Source organism: Muscardinus avellanarius (assembly GCF_963383645.1).
Source record: "Muscardinus avellanarius genome assembly, chromosome: 11".
In the NCBI taxonomy this organism is placed as follows: Eukaryota; Metazoa; Chordata; class Mammalia; order Rodentia; family Gliridae; genus Muscardinus; species Muscardinus avellanarius.
Window position 1 is genome coordinate 49,855,841 of NC_137797.1, and position 21,126 is coordinate 49,876,966.

The window sequence follows — 21,126 nt, forward strand, 5'->3', positions numbered from 1 at the left end:
ATATAACTGATTGATCTCTTAACAAATTATGCAAGCAGTGCTGAGACATATCACTCTCAAGAAGTACCACCTTTTTCCCCCATTAATAAAGATTTTTTTTTTTCCCCCAGTACTGGGGATGGAAACCAGGGACATTCTACTTCCAAGCTAAACCTCCAGCCCTATTTTTTATTCTTTATTTTGAAACAGTACCTCACTAAGTAGCTGAGGCTGTCCATGAACTGTGATCCTCCTGTCTCAACCTCCCAAATGCTGAGATTATAAACGTGCACCACCATGCCCAGCTTTCAGATTTTTTTTTTTTTGTTGTTGTTGTTTGTTTTTTTTTGGTGGTACTGGGGATGGAACCCTTCTACCTCCGGGCTACACTCCTAGACCTACTTTATATTTTATTTGGAAACAGGGTCTCTTAAGCCAGCACGGATGGCTTCGAACCTGCGCGATCCTCCTGTCTCCGCCTCCCAGGCATGGGGATTACAAGCGTGCGCCACCACGCGCCACCACGCCCGGCGGCTTGTTTTTTAAATCAAGTTTCTTAGCTACTGCTCTATGTCCTCAATCTCACATGTTCAAGCTTCCAATTTTTGAAAACTCTCCCTCTTGCATGTTAATTACAGACATGGGACAAATGCCACAGATGAAAGGTGACAGCTTTCAGTCATCGGGTAAGCTGGCGATGACACGGAACTAGAAGGCAGGTCGTAGGCTATGCTGGCACTGGTAAAGGTGACCAAGGCTTGGGTCGAGTCACACGACTGTTTCTCAACATCGTCGGAGTTAACAGATATCAGGCTTGGGTGTTCGGATCTCGTCCAGAAATGGGCTTGCTTTCCCAGGCCGCCCAGATCTTCCTTGAAGTGGGGATTGAAGAGGATGTAGAGCAGGGGGTTGAGACAGGCGGGAAACGGCACAATCACTAGAAGGATGAACTTGATTACTTCGGGACTGATGAATGTGAGGTTCAGCAGAGAGGAGAAGGATAAGAAAGCCACGGGGCAGTAAAGGATGCAATTGGTGAAGAGCAGCAGCGCGATGTGCTTCACCATGGAGCAGTCCCAAGAGTTCTCCAGGTCTCCCTTCTCCAGGCTGCAGTAGAGCTTGGTGTAAGCGATGGTCATGATGAGGAAGCACAGGGAGTTGAGCAAGACCAGAGCCACCATGTAGCCCGTGGTGCTGGGCTCCCCGAAGGGCAGAGGTAGGCAGAGCGGGGAGGCGTTGTACTCACTGCCGCCCAGCAGGGGTACCACGGCGATGGTCAGGGCCAGCAGGGCACAGAGCAGAATGATGGCTTTCAGGCCATTAAAGGGAACCTTTGTTTCAAATTTTGCAGAACACTTCACGGAGAACCCGCGCTCCAGGGCTGCCAGAGTTAGCATGAAAACAGATGATTCCGAGGCAAAGATGGACAAAAACCCAATGACTTGGCAACCGACCCCCTTCTCCCACCATGCTCCCTGTTGGGCAAAGCTGCCAAAAGTGAAGGCATCCACGGCAGCCAGCACGGCGCTGGAGACCCCCACCAGCATGTTCATCACTGCGATGACCCCAATCAACAGTTTTATGGAAGAAATGTACGGGGGGGACCTGAACACCGTTGAAGTCACCAAGGCATTGCAGGAGAGTGCCAGAACTGCGATGGTCCACACTCCAATTCTGATCAGCCAGCTGCCAAATAGGTCCTCACAGGGCTTGAAGGGGCCTGAAAGTCCAAGGAAGAGAAAGACTGTGTATCACATCAGGGTTGTCATCGCTTGCCAAATTTTCTTTTTTCTTATTTTTTTTTTAATCAGGGCACCAAGAGACAGAGGCCAGTAACGGGCATCGTAACCCGGAGTACCACGTGGCATGCCCCACTTTTGCAAGCCTCTGTGGGGATCACTTTGGAGTTTCTGTGGCACTAACTTGTGAACATGCCCAAGATGCGCCAGAGTTGGGGGCAGGTGAAAACCTAGATCTCCTGGAATTGTCATTTGTTTCAGAATGTTTCAATAAGGCTTCATAGGCAGAAGAGGAGAATCCTAGGGGAACACTGTATAAGATCAGAGAATTAAGTATTTGTAGTATGACCATACATTTCGGGAAAACCTCATCTTAGTTTTAGATTGACATCTGGTGTTAGGGAATGCTGTCATTTGGATCCTGAGTGTCCCTGTGCATTAAAGGCTTGGCCCACAGCCTGTGGCCCTCTTAAAAGCTGGTAGAACCTGTAGGAGGTGTGGCCTAGTGGAAGAAATTTAGGTAGTTGGGGGTGTGCCCTTGAAGGGGATCTTGGAACCTGGCTCCTCTTCTTTTCTTTTCTTTTTTTAAAATTTTATTTATTAGCCAGGTGTGGTGGCAAATGCTTATAATCCCAGCATTCGGGAGACTGAGACCAGAGGATCCCGGTTCACGGACAGCCTCAGCTATTTAGTGAGGCCCTCTGCAACTCAGTGAGACCCGGTTTCAAAATAAAGAATAAAAAATAGGGCAGGGAGTGTAGCTCGGAGGTCGAATGCCCCTGGCTTCCATCCCCAGACCCGAAAAAAAAAAAAAAATATATATATATATATATATATATATATATATTTATTTTGGTGGTACTGGGAGTGGAACCCAGAGGTTTTCTACCTCCGGGCTATCCTCCCAGACCTATTTTATACTTTATTTGGAAACAGGGTCTCACTAAGTTGCTGAGAGCTTCACTAAGTAGCTGAGGCTGGCTTCGAACCTGTGGGATCCTCTTGTCTCAGCCTCCCAAGCGCGGGGATTACAAGCGTGCGCCACCTCGCCCGGCTCTGGCTCCTCTTCTTTCTGTCTCTGCTGCTTCACCACTTTGAGGTGAGCAGCTTCCTTCCACACAAACTCTTGCCACATGCCCAGAGCAATATGGCCATGCAGCCATGGACTGAAACTCCTGAACCTGTGTGTCAAAACAAACGTTGTTTCCCTTATTAACTTGATTATCTCAGGTACTTCGTCACAGTAACGGAAAACTGACTATACCGGGATATAAGGAATAATCTGTTGAAAATAAAATATGAGCCATTCCCAGCCACCCATTTTCAACTGGCCCACCCTGTTTATGGGAGTGGAACAAAAGATTAAGTGAATTAAAATTTTTTCTCTTATCTGTAAAAACTACTATTTGCTTTCAGCAAATAGTTACAGTGAAGAGTTAATCACTTAAAAAAACAGTGACTATGCAAAGCAAAACTACAGCATATTATTTCAGGTGACAAGGGTAATATTGCTATAAAAATTACATACTCCTCTGTTTATATGCTTGCTTTTTTTTTTGCTATTGGGGATTGAGCCCATGGACATTCTGCCTATGGACATTCTGCCTATAAGATACACCCCTACCCCTTTATTTAATTTATTTTTTTGATACAAGTTCTCTCTAGGTTGCTGAGAGTCTTACTATGCTGAGGAGGCTGTCCTTAAACCTGTGATCCTCCTGTCTCAGCCTCCCAAGTATTGGGATTACAGGTGTATGCCACCATGTACAGCCACATGTGTGATTCTTTTTTTTTTTCTTTCTGTTAACCCGAATCAAAAGTCCCCAACAAACATTTTATTGGAACAAGGAGAATATCTCCCAGGAAGAACAGTTCATTTGAATTTTACGGTTTTTCATGGGGATGGATACAAGTGGGCCACAAGGGGGCGCAGGTTCTGCTCTTGAGGTGCGGCCCCGCAGTACCGAGGACAACAGAGCCAGCAGGGGCCACTGCCGCTGCGCAGTGTGGGTGCCTCTCTCACCTGGGGGAGGAGAACACTGCACTGAATGAAGCGCCTTCAGGTCCTCCTCAAAGTCAAGCAGGAACTCTTCAAGGTCACGCTCATCTGCAGGAAGAAGCCTGGAATGATTAGTCCTGTCTCTATTTTCAAGAGAGCAAATCTCAGTGGAGAGTCTTGGGTTGCCCTCCAGACACCAACCATCACAAAGGGAAATGAAGGCAAGATATCTGCCTTTCCCCTGCGCTGTCGCTTTCTTGAAAACCTATTACTAAGTTGCCTTTGGCCATTCCGCTAAGGCTCTTATGACACAGTATTCCAGCACAACTGGGGGGTGAAGGAGAGTGACCCCAGACTCCAGATTGTAACACCTAAGCAAGCTCATTCAGTTCTTATTCCCTGGAGCTCACAATGGCCCCCAAATCTCACTGACCTTAACAAGAGAAAGGGTGCGGCTGCTCTGTGCGGTGCGGGGACCATCCTAGCCAATCATCTAATACTAGCACAACTATGGCGCACTGTTCTACAGCTGTGTTCTCTGAGCACCAGAGGGAGAGTCTATTATGGTTAGCTTCAGTCTTCCCCGGGGGATTCTGCAATAAGTAAGGGCAAATCACAGTACCTACTTGGTGCTTGCTTTAGCTATCTATAAAACAGGAGCTTTGTGATCTAAGAGATTTTCCTAAATATGCTAGTTTAATTGGTCTTATGCGCTATTTGAGACATCAGTTTTCTATGTGTTTCTAATCTGGGGCCCAGGGTTATTTATTTATTTATTTATTTATTTATTTATTTATTTTTGTGGTACTGGGGATGGAACCCAGGGGCATTCCACCTCTGAGCTATACCCCCAGCCATAATTTTTTTTATCCTTCTTTCCTTCCTTCCTTCCTTTCTTTCTTTCTTTCTTTTTTTTGCGGATCTGGGGATGGAACCTAGGGGCATTCGGCCTCTGAGCTACACCTTCTGCCCTAGTTTTTAATTCTTTATTTTAAAACAGGGTCTCACTAAGTTGCGGAGGGCCTCACTAAGTAGCTGAGGCTGTCCTCCAACCGCGATCCTCAGGTCTCGGCCTCCCCAATGCTGGGATTACAGGCATGCGCCACCACACCCGGCTATTCTTTATTTGGAAACAGGGTCATTAAGTTGCTGAGGGCCTCACAAGTTGCTGAGGCTGGCAGCGAACCTGTGATCCTCCTGTCTCAGCCTCCCAAGTACTGGGATTACAAGCACGTCACCACGCCACCACGCCCGGCTGAGACATCTGTGTATTTTTAAAAAGCTTCAGTGTGATTCTAATCTGGGGCCCAGGGTTAAGAATCACTGGCTTGGAAAATCACCTCCACAAAGAACCTTTATTTATCTCACTTATCGTATACTTCCAGGGTCCAGTTCAGTGCCTGGTGCACGACGGGTTGTCAAATATTTCACAAAATGAATGGAGAAGAAATTAAGAATGAGCATGGCAGAAAGAAGAAAAACGAAAACGAGGGCAAGAGAAGACACATGCTGAGGCCTAACACAAAGCCAAAAAGCCAAGGCCAAGCCAGCAGCTATCTGACCTGATATGCACAGAGACAGAATGTTAGGCTAATCCCGAGCCAGACTGAATCACACTTGCTTTGGAATCAACAAATCATTAAGGTCCGAAGAATGAGAAGCCATTCTGTGTGGACCCTGCGCAAACTCGCAGGGTTGGCAGGGAAAGGAGGGGGCGCTGCCCGGGCGCCTCGTCCTCCCCACAGGTGTGGCTGGGATGCATTGCTGTCTGTTTAGGTAACGTCTTACTTCATGGAAGCCAAGCATCTTACAGACATTATCTCATTTCACTTTCCTGACAGATACCCCGGTGTGTGTGGGGGGGTGTTGGGAGGAAGAATGATTTAGAAGTTGAATTCTTAAACCCTTCTGCTGAAATGTGGTGTAATCTAAAATGCCTATATCTTCCACTCTTTCCGGGTTATAACAATACAAATGGGTTTTTCCTTCTAAAAGAAAAAGGTTCAGAAGCATGTTTGAAAGAAGTGTTCACAGGTGTGAGGCTGAGACAGGAGAATCGCAGGTTTGAAGCCAGCCTCAGCCTCAGTGAGACCCTGTTTCAAAATAAAAAATAAAGCTGGGTGTGGTGGCTAATGCCTGTAATCCCAGTACTTGGGAGGCCGAGGCAGGAAGATTGCAGGTTCGAGGACAGCCTCAGCAAATTGTGAAACTCTCATCAACCGGGGTGTAGCTCAGAGATGCAATGCCCCTGGATTCAATTCTCAGTACCAAAGTAAATAAAATTAAAAAATAAAGAAATAGAATAGGCCGGGCATGGTGGCTCATGCTTGTAATCCCAGCATTTGGGAGGCTGAGACAGGAGGATGAGAGTATGAGGACAAACTCAGCTACTACTTAGTGAGGTCCTTTGCAACTCAGTTAGACCCTGTTTCAAAATAAAAAATAGGGCTGGTGGTGTAGCTTGAAGGTAGAATGCCCCTGGGTTCAATCCACAGCACCACAAAACAAAAAAACAAAGAAACATATAAAGTATCCCTAGAGACTGGACCCTTTTAAACGTTTATGAAGGCTGGACCTGGTGGTGCATGCCTATAATTTCAGTACTTGGGAAGCAGAGATAGAAGGATGGCAAACTTGAGGCCAGCCTTAGCAACTTACTAAGATCCTCAGCAGTTTACCGAGATCCTGTTTCAAAATAAAAAATAAAAATGGTCTGGGATACAGGTTGAATGTAGAATGTCTCTGGTTTTAATCCCCAGCCCCAAAATGAATGAATGAATATTTATGAAAACATTAATATCAGTAATAATCCCTAAGGACCTAATTATAAATATAAATGTTAAGAATCCACTAATAGAACGAATGGAATTTTAGAATAAATCCCAAGGGAGCTTTCTTTTTCTCTGCAGGTCTTTCAAAAAGGAACTTGATTTTTAACTTGCAGGATGATTTCTTTTTTCTTTTCTTTTCTTTTCTTTCTTTCTTTCTTTCTTTCTTTCTTTCTTTCTTTCTTTCTTTCTTTCTTTCTTTTCCTTCTTTCTTTTTGTGGTCCTAGGGATGGAACTCAGGGGCCTCTACCTCCGGTCTACATATCTGCCCGACCTATTTTTATATTTTTTTATTTGGAAACAGGGCCTCGCTAAGCTGCTGAGAGCCTCGCTAAGTAGCTGAGGCTGGCTTTGAACCCGTGCGATCCTCCTGTCTGAGCCTTCCAAGCCCTGGGATTACAAGAGTGTGCCACCACCCCCGGCTCTGCAGGATGATTTCTCAAGGACTGGCCTGATGCCCAGAAGATCTATTTGGTGGCTTTTCAAGATCATTCCAGTCACAATTTCATCACCATGACCCAGTAGGTCTTACCATGAACCTGAAACATTCCAGCCTCTTTCTTATGAAAGTCCTCCACACTGCTGTTGTCTTTATTCCATGGATTAGAAATTTTGTAGACGTTCTCACACACTCCAAATGCACAGCACTGGTAAGCATAAGGCATTTCTATAACCCTGTAAAGGGACAAAACCAAAACAAGAAACCACACACTTAAAAAAGGAAGGTCATTAAATATAGTGTTCATCTTTTTTCACCCAGTGAGTCTACCCTTGAATTTTAGCCTAAATAAAGAATGCAAAATAGAAGATCTTTGGCATTGATAACAATAGTTATTAAAAATTAACACCATAAAATGTTGATAATTGCTGGAGTTGAATGATGTGTGACTTCTATCATTCCAATGATGGGGAATTTCCATAATAAAATGGTTAAAAAAAAAAAAAAAAGACTGCTGGAAGGAAGCCTAGTGTGGTGGCACACGTCTAGAATCCCACTACTTGAAAGGCTGCAACAGGAGGATCAAGGATTGTAGGTTTGAGGCCAGCCTCAGTAACCTGGCAAAACATTGTTTCAGAATTAAAAAAAAAAAAGGCTAGGAAGGTGGGGTGAGTGTAGCTCAGAGGTAGAATGGACCTGGGTTCAATCTCCAGTTCCACAAAAACAAACAAACAAAAAGACTTCTGAAAAATTATAGCAACATTATAACATAATAAGTCACTAAAACAATATATATATCTATACACATTTTGATTTTAATAATTAAAAATAAATAAGACAACGTTTAGAAAACATAAAATGTTTTTAGATTTATATTTTTAGATTTATTCCCTTTCTTTTAATTTCCAAACTAACTTTTGGGGATATATCACTTTTGTGGTTTTATATTTATTTATTTATTTATTCATTTATTTATTTATTTTGCGGGTTTGGGGATGGAACCCAGGGGCATTCAATCTCCGAGATACATCCCCTGCCCTATTTTTTATTCTTTATTTTGAAACCAGGTCTCATTGAGTTGCAGAGGGCCTCACTAAGTAGCTGAGGCTGTCCGCAAACCGCGATCCTCCAGTCTCAGCCTCCCGAGTGCTGGGATTACAAGCGTGCGCCACCATGCCTGGCTTCAAGATATTTCTTGACTGTTAATAAAGCATTACAGATTTTAAAGACCATTCTTCCTCAAGCAAGTATTAACCTAGTCCATTTTATTACAACATACACACAGGCTAGATGAATTAGAAATTGTAAACAGGAGTACCGTAATGCCATAACATTATTTAATTACATGTCCTAGTTTACTATCCCATGGATCAATGGTTTTTAAACTCTTTGCATGAACTCTGTGATTCTGGGAGGCATCTTTGAGAAGGAAAGGAAATGTGGTCGGGAAGACACATTCTCCCACTCGGGGGCTTGTCCTAACAGGACAAGGGGCGGGGAACTCAAGGGCATGAAATGCAATTCAAAAGGGTCTCCTGACCTCATCCATTCAGAAAACCACCCTGACATGTCTATTATTTCACATGACCACAACATATCTTATTAGTTTTAATGACAAACTCACTTGAGTTCTGGAAAGTTTTCAGATGATATCAAGCTTTGTAAGGCATGATTTCCTGTTAATTTTAAGTGAGTTAAACCATGTAACCCAGTTACAGGAAAAGACGACAGGAGGTTGGAGGATAGGTCTCTGCAAAATAACAGACAACAATCGGCCTTTAGTCTGTGTTAGCATAGAACATTTATGTTAAAAATGCAACCTTGAGATGATTAAGCTGCTCAATAAAAATTCGTAGGCAGGCCCTCACGCATAATGGTGAAAGTAACCGTTCTGATTTTAGTTCCTGACTTTTCTAATTACAGCCAGAACTGCAGGAGGAAAAAGTTTTGATCGCATCCAAATTATTCTATATTCAGCTTCATTTTGCCAAATGGAGATGTCTAAAAAAGTGGAAGGTGCTACAGTTATTTGAAAAGAGATAGGAGTGAGACGTATAAAAAAGTGTTGAGAATTTATACCCTTCTTCTCCTAAGTTACGACCAATTGGTTCCTTATTTCTTCATTAGATACAAAAAAAGGAGAGGAGCAAGAGTTGGAAAAAGGAGAAATAAAAAGGGACTAGGGGGATTTTTTTTTAAATCAGTCAAAATGAGGAATGATAAAATGGATGGACACCCTTCAGAACTAAACTGACATCTTAGTCCATTCCACCTGATTACTCAGCAGAAAGAGACTTCACCTGAATAATCAGAACCAGCTGTCACTCAGAAGTCAATTATCCACTGAAGGCCCATATGGCGCTGAAGGCCCAGGGGAGGCCTTCCGCGTTCCTGACACAGGCCAGCGGACAGGCATCCCGTGCACTGTGAGCATCCTCAGCAACACTAACGTTTTTCTAAAGGAGGTGGTCCCCAACTGTTAAAGGACAGGCCATAAACAAGCAACGCAATACTCACAGCTTTAGCAGAGACAGCAAAGTGGAAAACGCATTGGGGTGAATAATGGAAATTTTATTCCAAGCTAAATTCCTGATTTTTTTTAAAAGAAAAGAACAAAAAAAAAAAAGAGAGAGAGAGAGAATTATATTCTAAAAAGAAGAACACATGAAGTTTTCCATATGCATTCAGTTCTCTAGCTAAATTTAATTTCCATTCTGATCAGGAACAATTAGCATATCCTACTGTCTTCCAGATAAAGTTAGTGGTGGTATAAAATGACTAAACCTTGTTTGAAGCAATCAAGGCCAAGCCATTCAGGGAGATATCTTAGTTTTTTTTTTTTTTTTTTTTTTATTCTCTTCTGGTTAAAAGCTTGACTTTAACATGCTTATAAAATTTTATTAGGGCTTTTCTAAAGCGAGTGGGGGTAGGCGAGAGAGAAGAAACTTCTGAGGCTCTTCTTCTGATAAGCAAATAAATTTTAAATTAAAAATGTCTTTGGTAAAGTAATGAATTCAACCAAAAGTGTGTGTATATCACCCATATATGTCAGGCCTTGAAATAAACACAGAAATGCTTTTAAAAAAATTCCCAGTAAAAGGAAACTGACAAGTAAATTCTTTTTAACTGCAGTATGAATAAAACAGGAGCAAACGTGTGTTTGCCTTAAAATTCTTTGCTAGAAAAGAAGAGGTACAGTTTATGGGAAAATAAAGCTTGCTTTCCATACATGTAATAAAATTAGATAATTTAGCAGAAATAAGACCTTTTGAAAAACTTGTGTAGATAATTTAACAGAGATAAGAATTTCTATATTTTATTTTATTTTGGTACTGGAAATCAACCATAGGGGCATTCTACTCTAAGATACATCCCCAGACCTTATTTTTTTATTTTGAAACAGAGTCTTGGTAAGTTGCTGAGGCTGCCTTGAACTGGTGATCTTCCTGTATCAGCCCCAGGTACTGAGATCATAGGTGTGTGCCACAGCACCCTCAAATTTCTACATTTAAAAAAATAAACTGTGCATTTAAGATTTTTATTTTAAAAATGCACAAAATAAGGGTACTTTAGGTACAGTAATTTGAGAAAATTGAAAGTGACTGATGTCAATTTTTCTTAGGTGCAGGTGCAGATAAGTTTATAACACTGAGCCCCTGACTTGCATTGAATGAATGGGATTTGCAGAATATTGGCATTTGTGTTTGGAAGGTGGTTGGTGACATTTGGGGAGGAAACGGGAAGGAAGTCTTTTCATTTTGCTCATTCTCTTTGAACAGAAGAAGACAGCAGCTAAGAAAAAGAGGAAACACGGCAGCAGGGAAAGCTACTACGAATGGAGCCTACTGCAGGGAGTGATCCCATCTCTTAAAGTAGCTTTGGCAGCTTTAAGAACATGGTGCCCTGGGTGAGCTTCACAGAGCAGAATAGCTAAAAGCTAAGGCCAATCCTGCCTATATATATGCATATATATATATATATACATATATATATGTATATATATATGTATACATATAAATATATGCATATATATAAGTTAAATAACTACACAAGCAGACTTACACCAAAGTAAGAAAAGGGCAACGCAACTCAAAAGAAGCTAGTTCTCAAGGTAAATTTTAGGGAGAAAGTGATCCTTAAAGGTAATTTTGAAAGGGTTTAAAGATGGTATTACTTAAGTTAGGCATGGTGGTACATGCTTGTAATCCCAGCATTCGGGAGGCTGAGACTGGAGGATCACAGTTTGTGGATAGCCTCAGCTACTTAGTGAGGCCCTTTGCAACTTAGTGAGACCCTGTTTCAAAAAATAAAAAGACTAAAAAAATAGGACTGGGGGTGTAGCTCAGAGGTAGAATGCCCCTGAGTTCCATCCCCAGTACTGGAAAAAAAAATAATGGTATTACTTTATCAAGGGCAGACATGCTTCTGTGTTAACCAAAACTTTAGAAGTCAGGAAAATAAAATTTATGTGTATATGGTGGGGGGGTACTGGACATTGAACCTAGAATATTCTACCTCTGAGCTTCACCCCAGCCCTTTATTTTTTTGTTTGAAACAGGGTCTCGCTAGATTTGCTGAGGCTGTTCTCAAATCTGTGATCCTACTGTCTTAGCCTACCATGATCCGAGATTATAGATGTGCACTATCACATTCGGCAAGAAAAATATAATCAAATCAGGCTGAAAACTAATTTCAATATAGAAAAATGTAAGTATTTTTTAAAAATCTGTTGGTTTTCTGTTTTAAAATTTAAAAAATTTTAAATTTAATACCATCTTAATGTTTAAAATATATTATCTTTTCAATCATAGAATGAATCAAGTAATTTCAAACAGAATTGAGCAATAGAACATTTTCTACAAGAACAACTCATAATAGCCAAATTGTGGAACCACACTAGGTGTCCATCCACAGATGGATGGATTACAAAATTGTGGGATATCACAAAATAGAATTCTACTCGGCAATAAAGAGGAACATAATTATGTTGTCACTTGCAGCAAAATGGACGGATCTGAAGAATATTGAGATTAGCCAGTCACAGAAAATGAAGGGCCGTATATTTTCTCTCATATGTGAATGCCAAAGAGTAATCGGGATAGAAGAGGGATTTTAGATAATGAAAGAGAAACCCCTATGGAGCGATGGGGGCGCCTAGAAGAGGGTGGAGGTTGGGGGAGGGATAATTAATGAAGGAGGCGCTTCCATTGGTGCTATGTACATGCCAATCTCAGTATCATGCACGGGGAACCAGTGGGAGCTGAGGAGGGAGATGGGAAGAAGCTCACCAAGTGCCATGTGCATGTGTGTCCCTATAATTCTGAACCATATTATGATGTGAGTTTAAAATGAACCAATGAAAGTACAAAAACCAAAAGCAAGCTGAGTATGAGGGCGCACACTTGTAATCCTAGTCCTTGGGAGGCTGAGACAGGAGGATCATGGGTTTATGGCCAGCTTGTTACTTAGTGAGGCCCTCTGCAACTTAGTGTGACCCTGTTTCAAAATAAAAAAATAAAAAAGAGAGCTAGAGGTGTAGCTCAGAAGTAGAATGCCTCTGGGTTCAATCCTGAGGACCAACAAAACAAAACCCCTTGGTGGTTCTGTTAAATGCAGATGCTCAGCCCCACTCCAAGAGTTTCTCACTGACAGGCAGGCGGGGCCCTGGGGTCTGCGTTTTTCGCTGCCACCTGTAGGTGATTCTTAAGTACTCTGAGATGCACAAAACTGCTTAATCAAGAAAGAAAATCAGGCAGAAAGAACAAAGTGACCATCCCACTTTTGTATGCAAATAGATCCCTCCCAGTTCCAGGTTGTGGACAGAAATACACTGCGCAGGTTCCTCAACGGCCTGGTCTCTTTCCTCTCCATCAAGCTGCACGACTGCTGACCAGCAAGAGAGCGAACCTGCAAACTTGCAACTTTCAAATGTATTTCTGGAAATGATCAGGAGCAAAGCATTTGCCTTTTCATAGCAAATATATGCACAAAGATTCAATAGTACGAGCATACAGAGAAAAAAATATTAGAAAAAGTCCTGCAGAGAAAGCGCCGTGTGTTGTGGCTGGGAGGTGGTACTCACAGGGATCGGAGGCTAAGCAAGTGCTGAAAAGTGTCAGCCTTGATTTCATAGATCCCATTATGTCGGAGGTCACTGCAATGACAGAACGCCAAAGACTGATTTCAGTTACTGGTTTCAAAGATTACAGACTTCAGAGAGGTTTTACAGAGGGATCGCCCACTCTCAACCAGAGGAATGTGTGGAGTGTGACCATCAAGTGACTGGTTTTTGTTTAATGAACAGTATTACACTTTATATTCCTTCCTTCCTTCCTTCCTTCCTTCCTTCCTTCCTTCCTTCCTTCCCTCACTCCCTTCTTTTCTCTCCCAGGGGACTTGTACCTTCAAGATACAAACACCCAATTCTTTTCATTTTTTGAAAGGTGTCTGACTAGGTTGCTAAGGCTGGCCTCACTTGCAATCTTCTTGTCTCAGCCTCCTGAGTACTGCGATTTCAGGCACGCACCACTGCCCCTGGCTGTTGTCTCTTTCAATGCGGTTAGTTCCCTTGGGAGGATGGAAAACCATACTGCAAACATGCCGCCATCACTCAAAACACTTGAGGACTCTTCTCCTGGCTCTGCCCTTGGGCTTTTTTTTTTTTTTTTTAAATTCGTTAAAGGTCTCCAAGAGTTTTAACTCTTTACCTTTGAAACATAGATTTACTTTCTTTTTCTCCCTTAATCACCCAAAAGCTTTCAGAGAAAAACAAAGCATGAAAAGACATTTGGTTAATATTGTTTTAAAGAAAACAGAAGTGTGACTATAAAGCAATTAGACTAATGTTTTGTGGGAGAGGATATTTATTTATTTACTAATTTATTTTGACACAAGGTCTCACTAAGTTGCAGAGGGCCTCACAAAGTAGCTGAGGCTGGCCGTGAACCTGCGATCCTCCTGTCTCAGCCTCCCATGTACTGGGATTACAAGTGTGTGCCACCATACCCAGCTTGGAGAGGTAATTTTAAGAAATTAACTCCAAGATGTTTCACATATAAGAAACATCTATGACATTACAAATTTGACAAATATGGTATATCTTCTAAAGATGATGATTGTGAAACAAACATACCAACAAACCCACTTCCCTCTGTATTAAAAAAAATAACACCACTCATTACATACTGAAGCATGGTTGTACTTGTAGAAGAAAAATTCCAAAGCTCAAACAAAACCAGTTCACCATTAGACCAAAGTTGTGTGTGTGTGTGTGTGTGTGTGTGTGTGTGTGTGTGTACACAAAGGGATGCACATACTAAGTGTGGTTCTGGTATTACAGTCCAATGCATGATAAAATAGTATTGTCTGCTTCCCAAATTTCTAGCCAGTCTACATTGTCACGCTCTGAGCATGGAAGAGGGAAAGCACCAAATGCCACAGGCAGGGGAAGGAGCCCTGAGAAATGCCAGCGTGGGCGCTTGTTTTCTGCTTGGTGACTTAGAGACTCTTATAGACATACATTTTCTGAAGCTTTTGGCAGAATGAAAAACTGGGTAAATCTTCTAACAGGTTATATGACAGATCTCTGAAAAACAGAAGGTACAAAAAGGGGAAATCGGTTACACATTAATCATAAGGAAACATGTTTCTATTTTTCCTCCAAGTTGTTCTAGCCCCCAAAGTCTCTCTAGACACCATCCATAGGTCTGACATACAGCAGGCAGACAAGGAAATTACTGGATCAAGTGATAGATGCTGATATTTACTGAAATGTAACTGTTATAATTCTTTAATTGATCTAAATAATTTAATGTATTTACTTATACATTATTGGTGATCTACAATGTTTTAGCTATCATCTTAGTAAAATGAGTACAAATGAAATAATCATGCCTTTAAGAATTGCTATATCTCTACAGTTAAGAGAAATCATTGTTGGTTCTTTTCTAATCAACTTGAAAACAAAACCCGACAATTCAAAACATAGTTCTTACTTTGAAATCAATCATTAGGAGAGGGAAAATCTAGAAAAGTCTTTGGCCAAATCTCAACAAATTACAGAATAACAAAAACATCTGGACGTATTTATAGTACAATATAACTAATCTAAAACAAGCCATGGTAATTTGCAGAAAGTTAAAAAAAAGCTGCTAGATAAAGTAACATGGATATATATAAAACACTTGTCTTGTGCTTTAAAAGTTATCAGCTAATCAATTAACACATTTTCATGCCTGATTCTAACTCTTAAAACCAGATCACCACTAAGCAACCGAAAAATTCATACTGTTTTTTAAGACAATTTAAAATTATCCTATTCTTAAAACCAATCTCTCTATCCTACCTTTATTGAGGAAATAGGATTTATATAGGAGTAGAGTTCAATCACTATACATAAATAGTTCAAATGAAGTTTACAAATACAAATGTATTTTATACTAGAGGTTTGCAAGATCTTGCCCACAGACTGCCCTCTAAATAAAAAACAAACACAACAAAATAAATACCACACAACAATGTGGTCATATTTTTTAAAAGTATTGAATATATTAACTACAATGGTGATAATAATTTGATTCACTCATCTCTACCAGCTGCAAAGAGGGCCAATTTTTCCTCGTGTACATCTTAGTAGAGGGTACCTAAAATCATCTTCTATATAAAGGCATAGTATTGCCTTCAATCTACTTTCTACTTGGTGATTTTTTTTAAATGGCTAACAATGATCAAACACTTCTTACATAAAGGCACCATATTAATCTCTTCACCTGAATTATCTGTTTTAATCCTGTGGCCATCTTAGGAAGGAGACACTATGATTGTCCGCATATAGTATGAAATGACTTAGCTAAGACTGTCAGCTAATAATTTAGGAAAGCCATGCATAATGTGAATGGTGGGCTGAATAATTCCTATGAAGGCGAAACAACTTTGGGGCAAAAGAACACACACTGTGCAGTGAAATTTCCTCATGGAACAGGCACTCAATGGCTGATACAGCCAAAGCAGGGGTGCTCTCAGACCTGTACTTCCAAGATCATGGAGATCCTGCAGCAGAGGCCAGGGATCTGGGTTCTAGTCTCAGCTTTAACTAATCCTCCTTGGTTGATATGCACTGATGTCTTTCTCGGCTGTCTCCTTAAACAAGAAGACAACCTGCTTTGCTTCTCTTGCAGGGATGTCATGAGAAGAGATGACATTACAGGTTGAAGTGAGTTGAAAAGGTGAGATAGTAATATTAATGTATTTATGTTTTTATGGCCTTTCAAGTTCCAGCATGAAAGAATCTCAAAGAAATAATAATAATAATGGCATAAAGGAGGAGAGAAAGATGGAGGAGTGAACTTTGCGAGTCTACAAGGTCCCCGAAGCTGCTGTGAGGGTTTGGCATGTAGTCACTTAACCCTCAGGATGATCCTCTGAAGGAAGTGGCCACTTCTCTATCATCTAGACAAGGAAATGGAGCTCCAGAGGGATCATAAGTTGCTCAGGATATCATGCTGATATACAGTTAGCCTGAAGTTGAAGCAGAAAAGTAGTCTCCGGAGCCTTCACTGTTAGCCAGTTTTTGGTTGGCCTCCTTACGTACATTTCTGGACATAGTGGTTTACGACTTACTGTTCAGCTCAGTGGAAACAGATGCAATGTAAACACTGGCTTCCTCCTTATCAGCATCTGAACTAATTATGTGATTGAGCTAGTTTCCTCGAGAAATGGGGATAATTATACCTATTCTGGGTGTGGTAAGAATTTTAAGATGGCCCCCTAGATATTACCTGTTGAATACGCATTTTCTCCCTGTTATTCAAGCTGACTGTATTTGAATTCAGACTCTGCTCCTGTCTTGCAATGCACCTTTGACTTTGCTCATACTCAGTTTCTTATCTGTATATGTGCACCTCATAGGCCTGTGTGGGGTAAAGAAGGAAGGGCTTGGTCTATCTTCCTTCCTTCAGACACAGTGACTGACTCCAAGCCCACTGTGTGGAGTTAGTTACTGCACCACCATATCATCGAGCAACTGCAGTGCACACTGTCAGGGTAGCCTGGGGTCCCAGAAGGCAAAACCGTATAGCAGACATTTCTCTCCTCCTCCTCCTCCTTTCCCTCTTCCTCCTTCTTTTTTTCTTCTCCTCCAATTTTCTCCTTCTCCTTCTTTTTTTTCTTTTTTTCTTTTTGGTACTGAGAATGGAACCCAGGGCCATTTTATCTCTGAGCTATACCCCCAGCCCTATTTTATTCATTTTATTTTGAAACAAGATCTCACTAAGTTACAGAGGGCCTTACTGAGGCTGGTCACAACCCTCCTGTCTCAGCCTTTCAAGTACCGGGATTATAAGTGTGCACCACCACACCTGGCCCCAATCTTCTTAACATAGGAAGTGCTGCTTGTTGATCTGCTAAAAAGTAAAGCCTGTGATGAAATTACAGGCATCCAGTTGTGACAGGTGTCTACTATATAAGATCAGAGCCATGACCAGGGACTAAGGGTCTCTTCACTAAGTCCTGACCATGTTTAAGAGAATGACAGGAGAATCCAGTGGGAGCTGAGGAAGAAGGCTGAATGTAGAGGGCCAAACGAGGCTCTTCCAACCCATATAAATTACTTTTCCATAAAACATGGGAAAGGCAGGGGGAAAAAGTCCCAAGTCAGTAGACTAATGTATATAAACTGTTTAGCCATTAGATGAAACACAAGAGCATGGCACCTACAACTATACCAGAAGAAGGTTTGGTCATCTTTGTCAAGGTTGTGGAAAGGAAATTAAAAAAAAAAAGAACTCAATTAAAAAAATTTGGCATTCATCTTGAGTTGTTGATCCATTATGTTATTTTGTTCTGTTGTACAAAACCTTTCGAAGAGGAAATTAAGTGATTTGGGCTTGTTCATATCCATTTTCTGAAAGGAAGTGTGTGCCAACAAAAACTCTAATAGAGGTACTTGAAAACAAGGTACAAGGCCAGGCGTGGTGGCGCACGCTTGTAATCCCCACGCTTGGGAGGTGGAGACAGGAGGATCTCGCAGGTTCGAATCCAGCTATGCTAGCTTGAGAGACCCTGTTTCCAAAAATAGAAAAGTATAAAATAGTTTCGGGAGTGTATTCCGGAGGTAGGAGGGCTTCCAGGAACCCTAGTACCACCAAAAAAAAAAAAAAAAAAAAAGGTACAAGGCCATCATTCCCAGGGTCATGGCCAAGAGCCTGGACCAGAGCAGGCAACAGAGGAGTTCTGACCTCCTGGAGACCTGCAAGGAAAGAACTTTCTCCGTTTTTAAAAGATTATTAAAGTACTGCCTGCCATTTTACTCCTAAATGGAAGTTGCCTGTTTACACAACATTATTGCCTTACTGATACGCACAGCACTTGGAGATTGGGTAACTGATCACAGACGGTTTGAGGAAGAGATGATATCTGTGCTCCAGTTAAAGTCCTGTTAAAACACAAACCAGACATAATTCTTTCATTCACGCATCACACAGTGACATGTTTTGATTCACAAATGTTAAGGCTGGTCAGACTCCAAGGTCAGTGTATGTTCTAAGCAAAGTTACAAGCCTACTCAAGTACTTACAGACTCTCTAGGTTAGCAGTTCCAGTTAAGTCCGGAAATTCAGTTATTTGTGAAGCACCATTCAAAGTCCTAGAAGGAGGGATATATTAGTATTACTGGGAGACCTAGGTTGGTTCCATATTTTGGCTATTGTGAATTGTGCTACTATGAACATGGGTATGCATATGTTTCTGTAGTTCTCTGATTTCAACCCCTTGGGAGAAGAGTCTAGAAATGGGTAATTTTTTTTATCACCATTTCAGGGCACTTCAACCTCTAATTGAACTCATTTGGTCTTCACTGTAATCCTACCAAGGCAGTGGAGTTTGTGGAGTGGAGACAAATAGACACTTACAGTGTTCTTAGTTCAGGTAAATGTTGAAAAGCAGATCTTCCAACAAATTGGATGGGATTGTCATAGAAATGTCTGAAAAAAATGCAATTGCCAATGTCTTAGTATAAAATATAAATGACGAATATCTACTTGAAATGTCATAAATACATGTATTTTTATCTTGACTCCATGAAAACCTCAAAAGTGTTTTGACTTACATTATGAGACTTTTGGTAAGAAATCCATACTATATCAACTTTAAAAATTCCAATAGCAGGGCAGATATTAGGGAAAGTTACTAAGTAAAGAGCAAACGAACTGACTATAATTGTACTTAAAAACCTTTCTCTGCCTCCAACATCAATGGAATATTCATTGAGTGGCAAAAAGGTAATTCAGGGTGCTGGCAATTGTATAATTCAAGAAAGAGGTAGTTAATATGCTCATTATCTTCTGAAAGTTCTATTTGCTGGTCAAATGTTACCATAACATCCACAAAGATCTCTTCAAATTATTTGAGAGGAAATGGGGTTTTTCTAATATTAAAATTTTCTTGAATTAGTTATTGCTTTAAAAGATGAGACATTATTAGGTCTTAGGACAAGAATACTTTATTTCACAGATTATTTCAATGTAATTGAAGTGCATTTGAAATGCCTGGTCAATGGAGCCCCTACAAACCTAGCTAAGACATCCTGCTTATTCAATTACATTTAACAAATATTTATTGATGTCTACTTTGCTCAAAGTATGGTCAGTGTTATGGGGATTTAAAGACTCATTTATTAAAGAAGCTATCATTGAGTATCTACTCTGCACCTAGCATTATTCCAGATGTTGGGGTTTGAATGATAAAATGTTCCTGCCCTAAATGAGTTTGTAATCAGTTGGAAAACAAGTAAATAACAGCGTTTTCATCTTCTATTTGACAAAGCATTTCCACATCCATCGATCTGTGCAACAACTTTGAGCCATAGCGTAGATATTATTCTTTTTGCTTTTGGAAGAAGAAATCAAGTCCTAGATACATTGGAAAGCTCATTATCTCCCGGGGCCTCAAGTTCCTAATTTGTTAAACTGAGATAATAATTCCTAGGTGTAAGGGGTAAAGAGTTAAAGGAGATAATGCATGTATAACATCCGACAGAGTATCTAGGCTACTGCTGTTACCCAACACACCTAATTCCTCTTTTGACCTTCTATTCTCTTAAGTCTTGTTTTCCCTTGGTATTAGACAACCCATATGACCTAGAGTTGGAATATATGCCTTATGATTTAAAAATGGAAGCTGGGTGTGGTGGTCTACTCTTGTAATCCCAGCGTTCGGGAGGCTGAGACAGAAGGATCGCGGTTCTCAGCCAGGCTCAGCTACTTTGTGAGGCCCTTTGCAACTCAGTGAGAACCTGTTTCAAAATAAAGAATAACAAATAGAGCTGGGGGGTAGCTTGGAGGTAGAATGCCCCTGGGTTCCATCCCCAGTACCACAATAAATAAATAAATAAATAAATAAATAAATATGATAAAAAATGGAGCTTCGCTCATACTGTCACATTATCCAATTGTATTCACATATATGTACAAATGTATTTGCGCCAGGCAGGTATGAACATTCATGCTTGCCTGCAGAGGCAGAGGTATCACCAATACAAATGAGGAGCTCCGCAGTTCTCAGGAGGGAGCTCTCACATGTGAGGGGGAGATTAAGAAAGACTTCATGAAATGATATTTGAAATGACCCTCAGAAGATAGAATTTCACAGCACAGTGAGGGGATAGAATTATGGGAGCAAAGGAAATAAAGGAACTTTGTTCTGTATTGGTGAATCCAGCTTCTTCCCTCTGGTTTATAGCATAATTGAGGAAAGCCTTGGGGAACCTGTTGGCTCAGGGCTTTGAACGTCAGGGTAAGGAGTTTGCATTAATGTAAATAGGCAATCTCGAATGTCCATTTCACGGCAAAAGAGTGATAAAATGGATGATGTTTTTCAAAGGAAAAAAGGGAGACCAGCATTAATCTGCACTGGCAAAAATGCAGAAGGGCTGCAGAGAGAGGTGGGTTCAGAGGGACTTGGGAAGCCGCACAGAGATGCCTGTGTGGTGGGGGAGGGGCTGGTGGCACCAAGAGAAGGAAATGGATTCTGGAGTAAGGAGAGGAGAGTTTCAGGGAGAAAGTGTCCAACAATACCGAATAGTGGAAAAAGGAGCTAATAAGCTACTAACTATGGGGTGTGTGTGTGTGTGTGTGTGTGTGTGTGTGT

At 41.1% G+C, this 21,126-nt stretch overlaps 1 protein-coding gene across 3 annotated transcripts in view; it reads right to left on the bottom strand.

The window, feature by feature from the left end:
* Positions 1-611: 611 nt before the first annotated feature.
* Positions 612-21,126, bottom strand: part of LGR5 (leucine rich repeat containing G protein-coupled receptor 5) — a gene marked incomplete at both ends in the record, with an annotated part of 134,449 nt that continues 113,934 nt past the window's right edge. For all 3 annotated transcript variants that reach the window (XM_080706046.1, XM_080706045.1, XM_080706044.1), the window contains 10 exons: positions 612-1,699; positions 3,742-3,825; positions 7,078-7,220; positions 8,609-8,734; positions 9,502-9,573; positions 13,067-13,138; positions 14,504-14,569; positions 18,344-18,415; positions 18,557-18,625; positions 18,891-18,962. In XM_080706046.1, coding sequence (XP_080562172.1) covers positions 612-1,699; positions 3,742-3,825; positions 7,078-7,220; positions 8,609-8,734; positions 9,502-9,573; positions 13,067-13,138; positions 14,504-14,569; positions 18,344-18,415; positions 18,557-18,625; positions 18,891-18,962 — 1,864 coding nt within the window. The remainder of the gene's footprint in view (positions 1,700-3,741; positions 3,826-7,077; positions 7,221-8,608; positions 8,735-9,501; positions 9,574-13,066; positions 13,139-14,503; positions 14,570-18,343; positions 18,416-18,556; positions 18,626-18,890; positions 18,963-21,126) is intronic.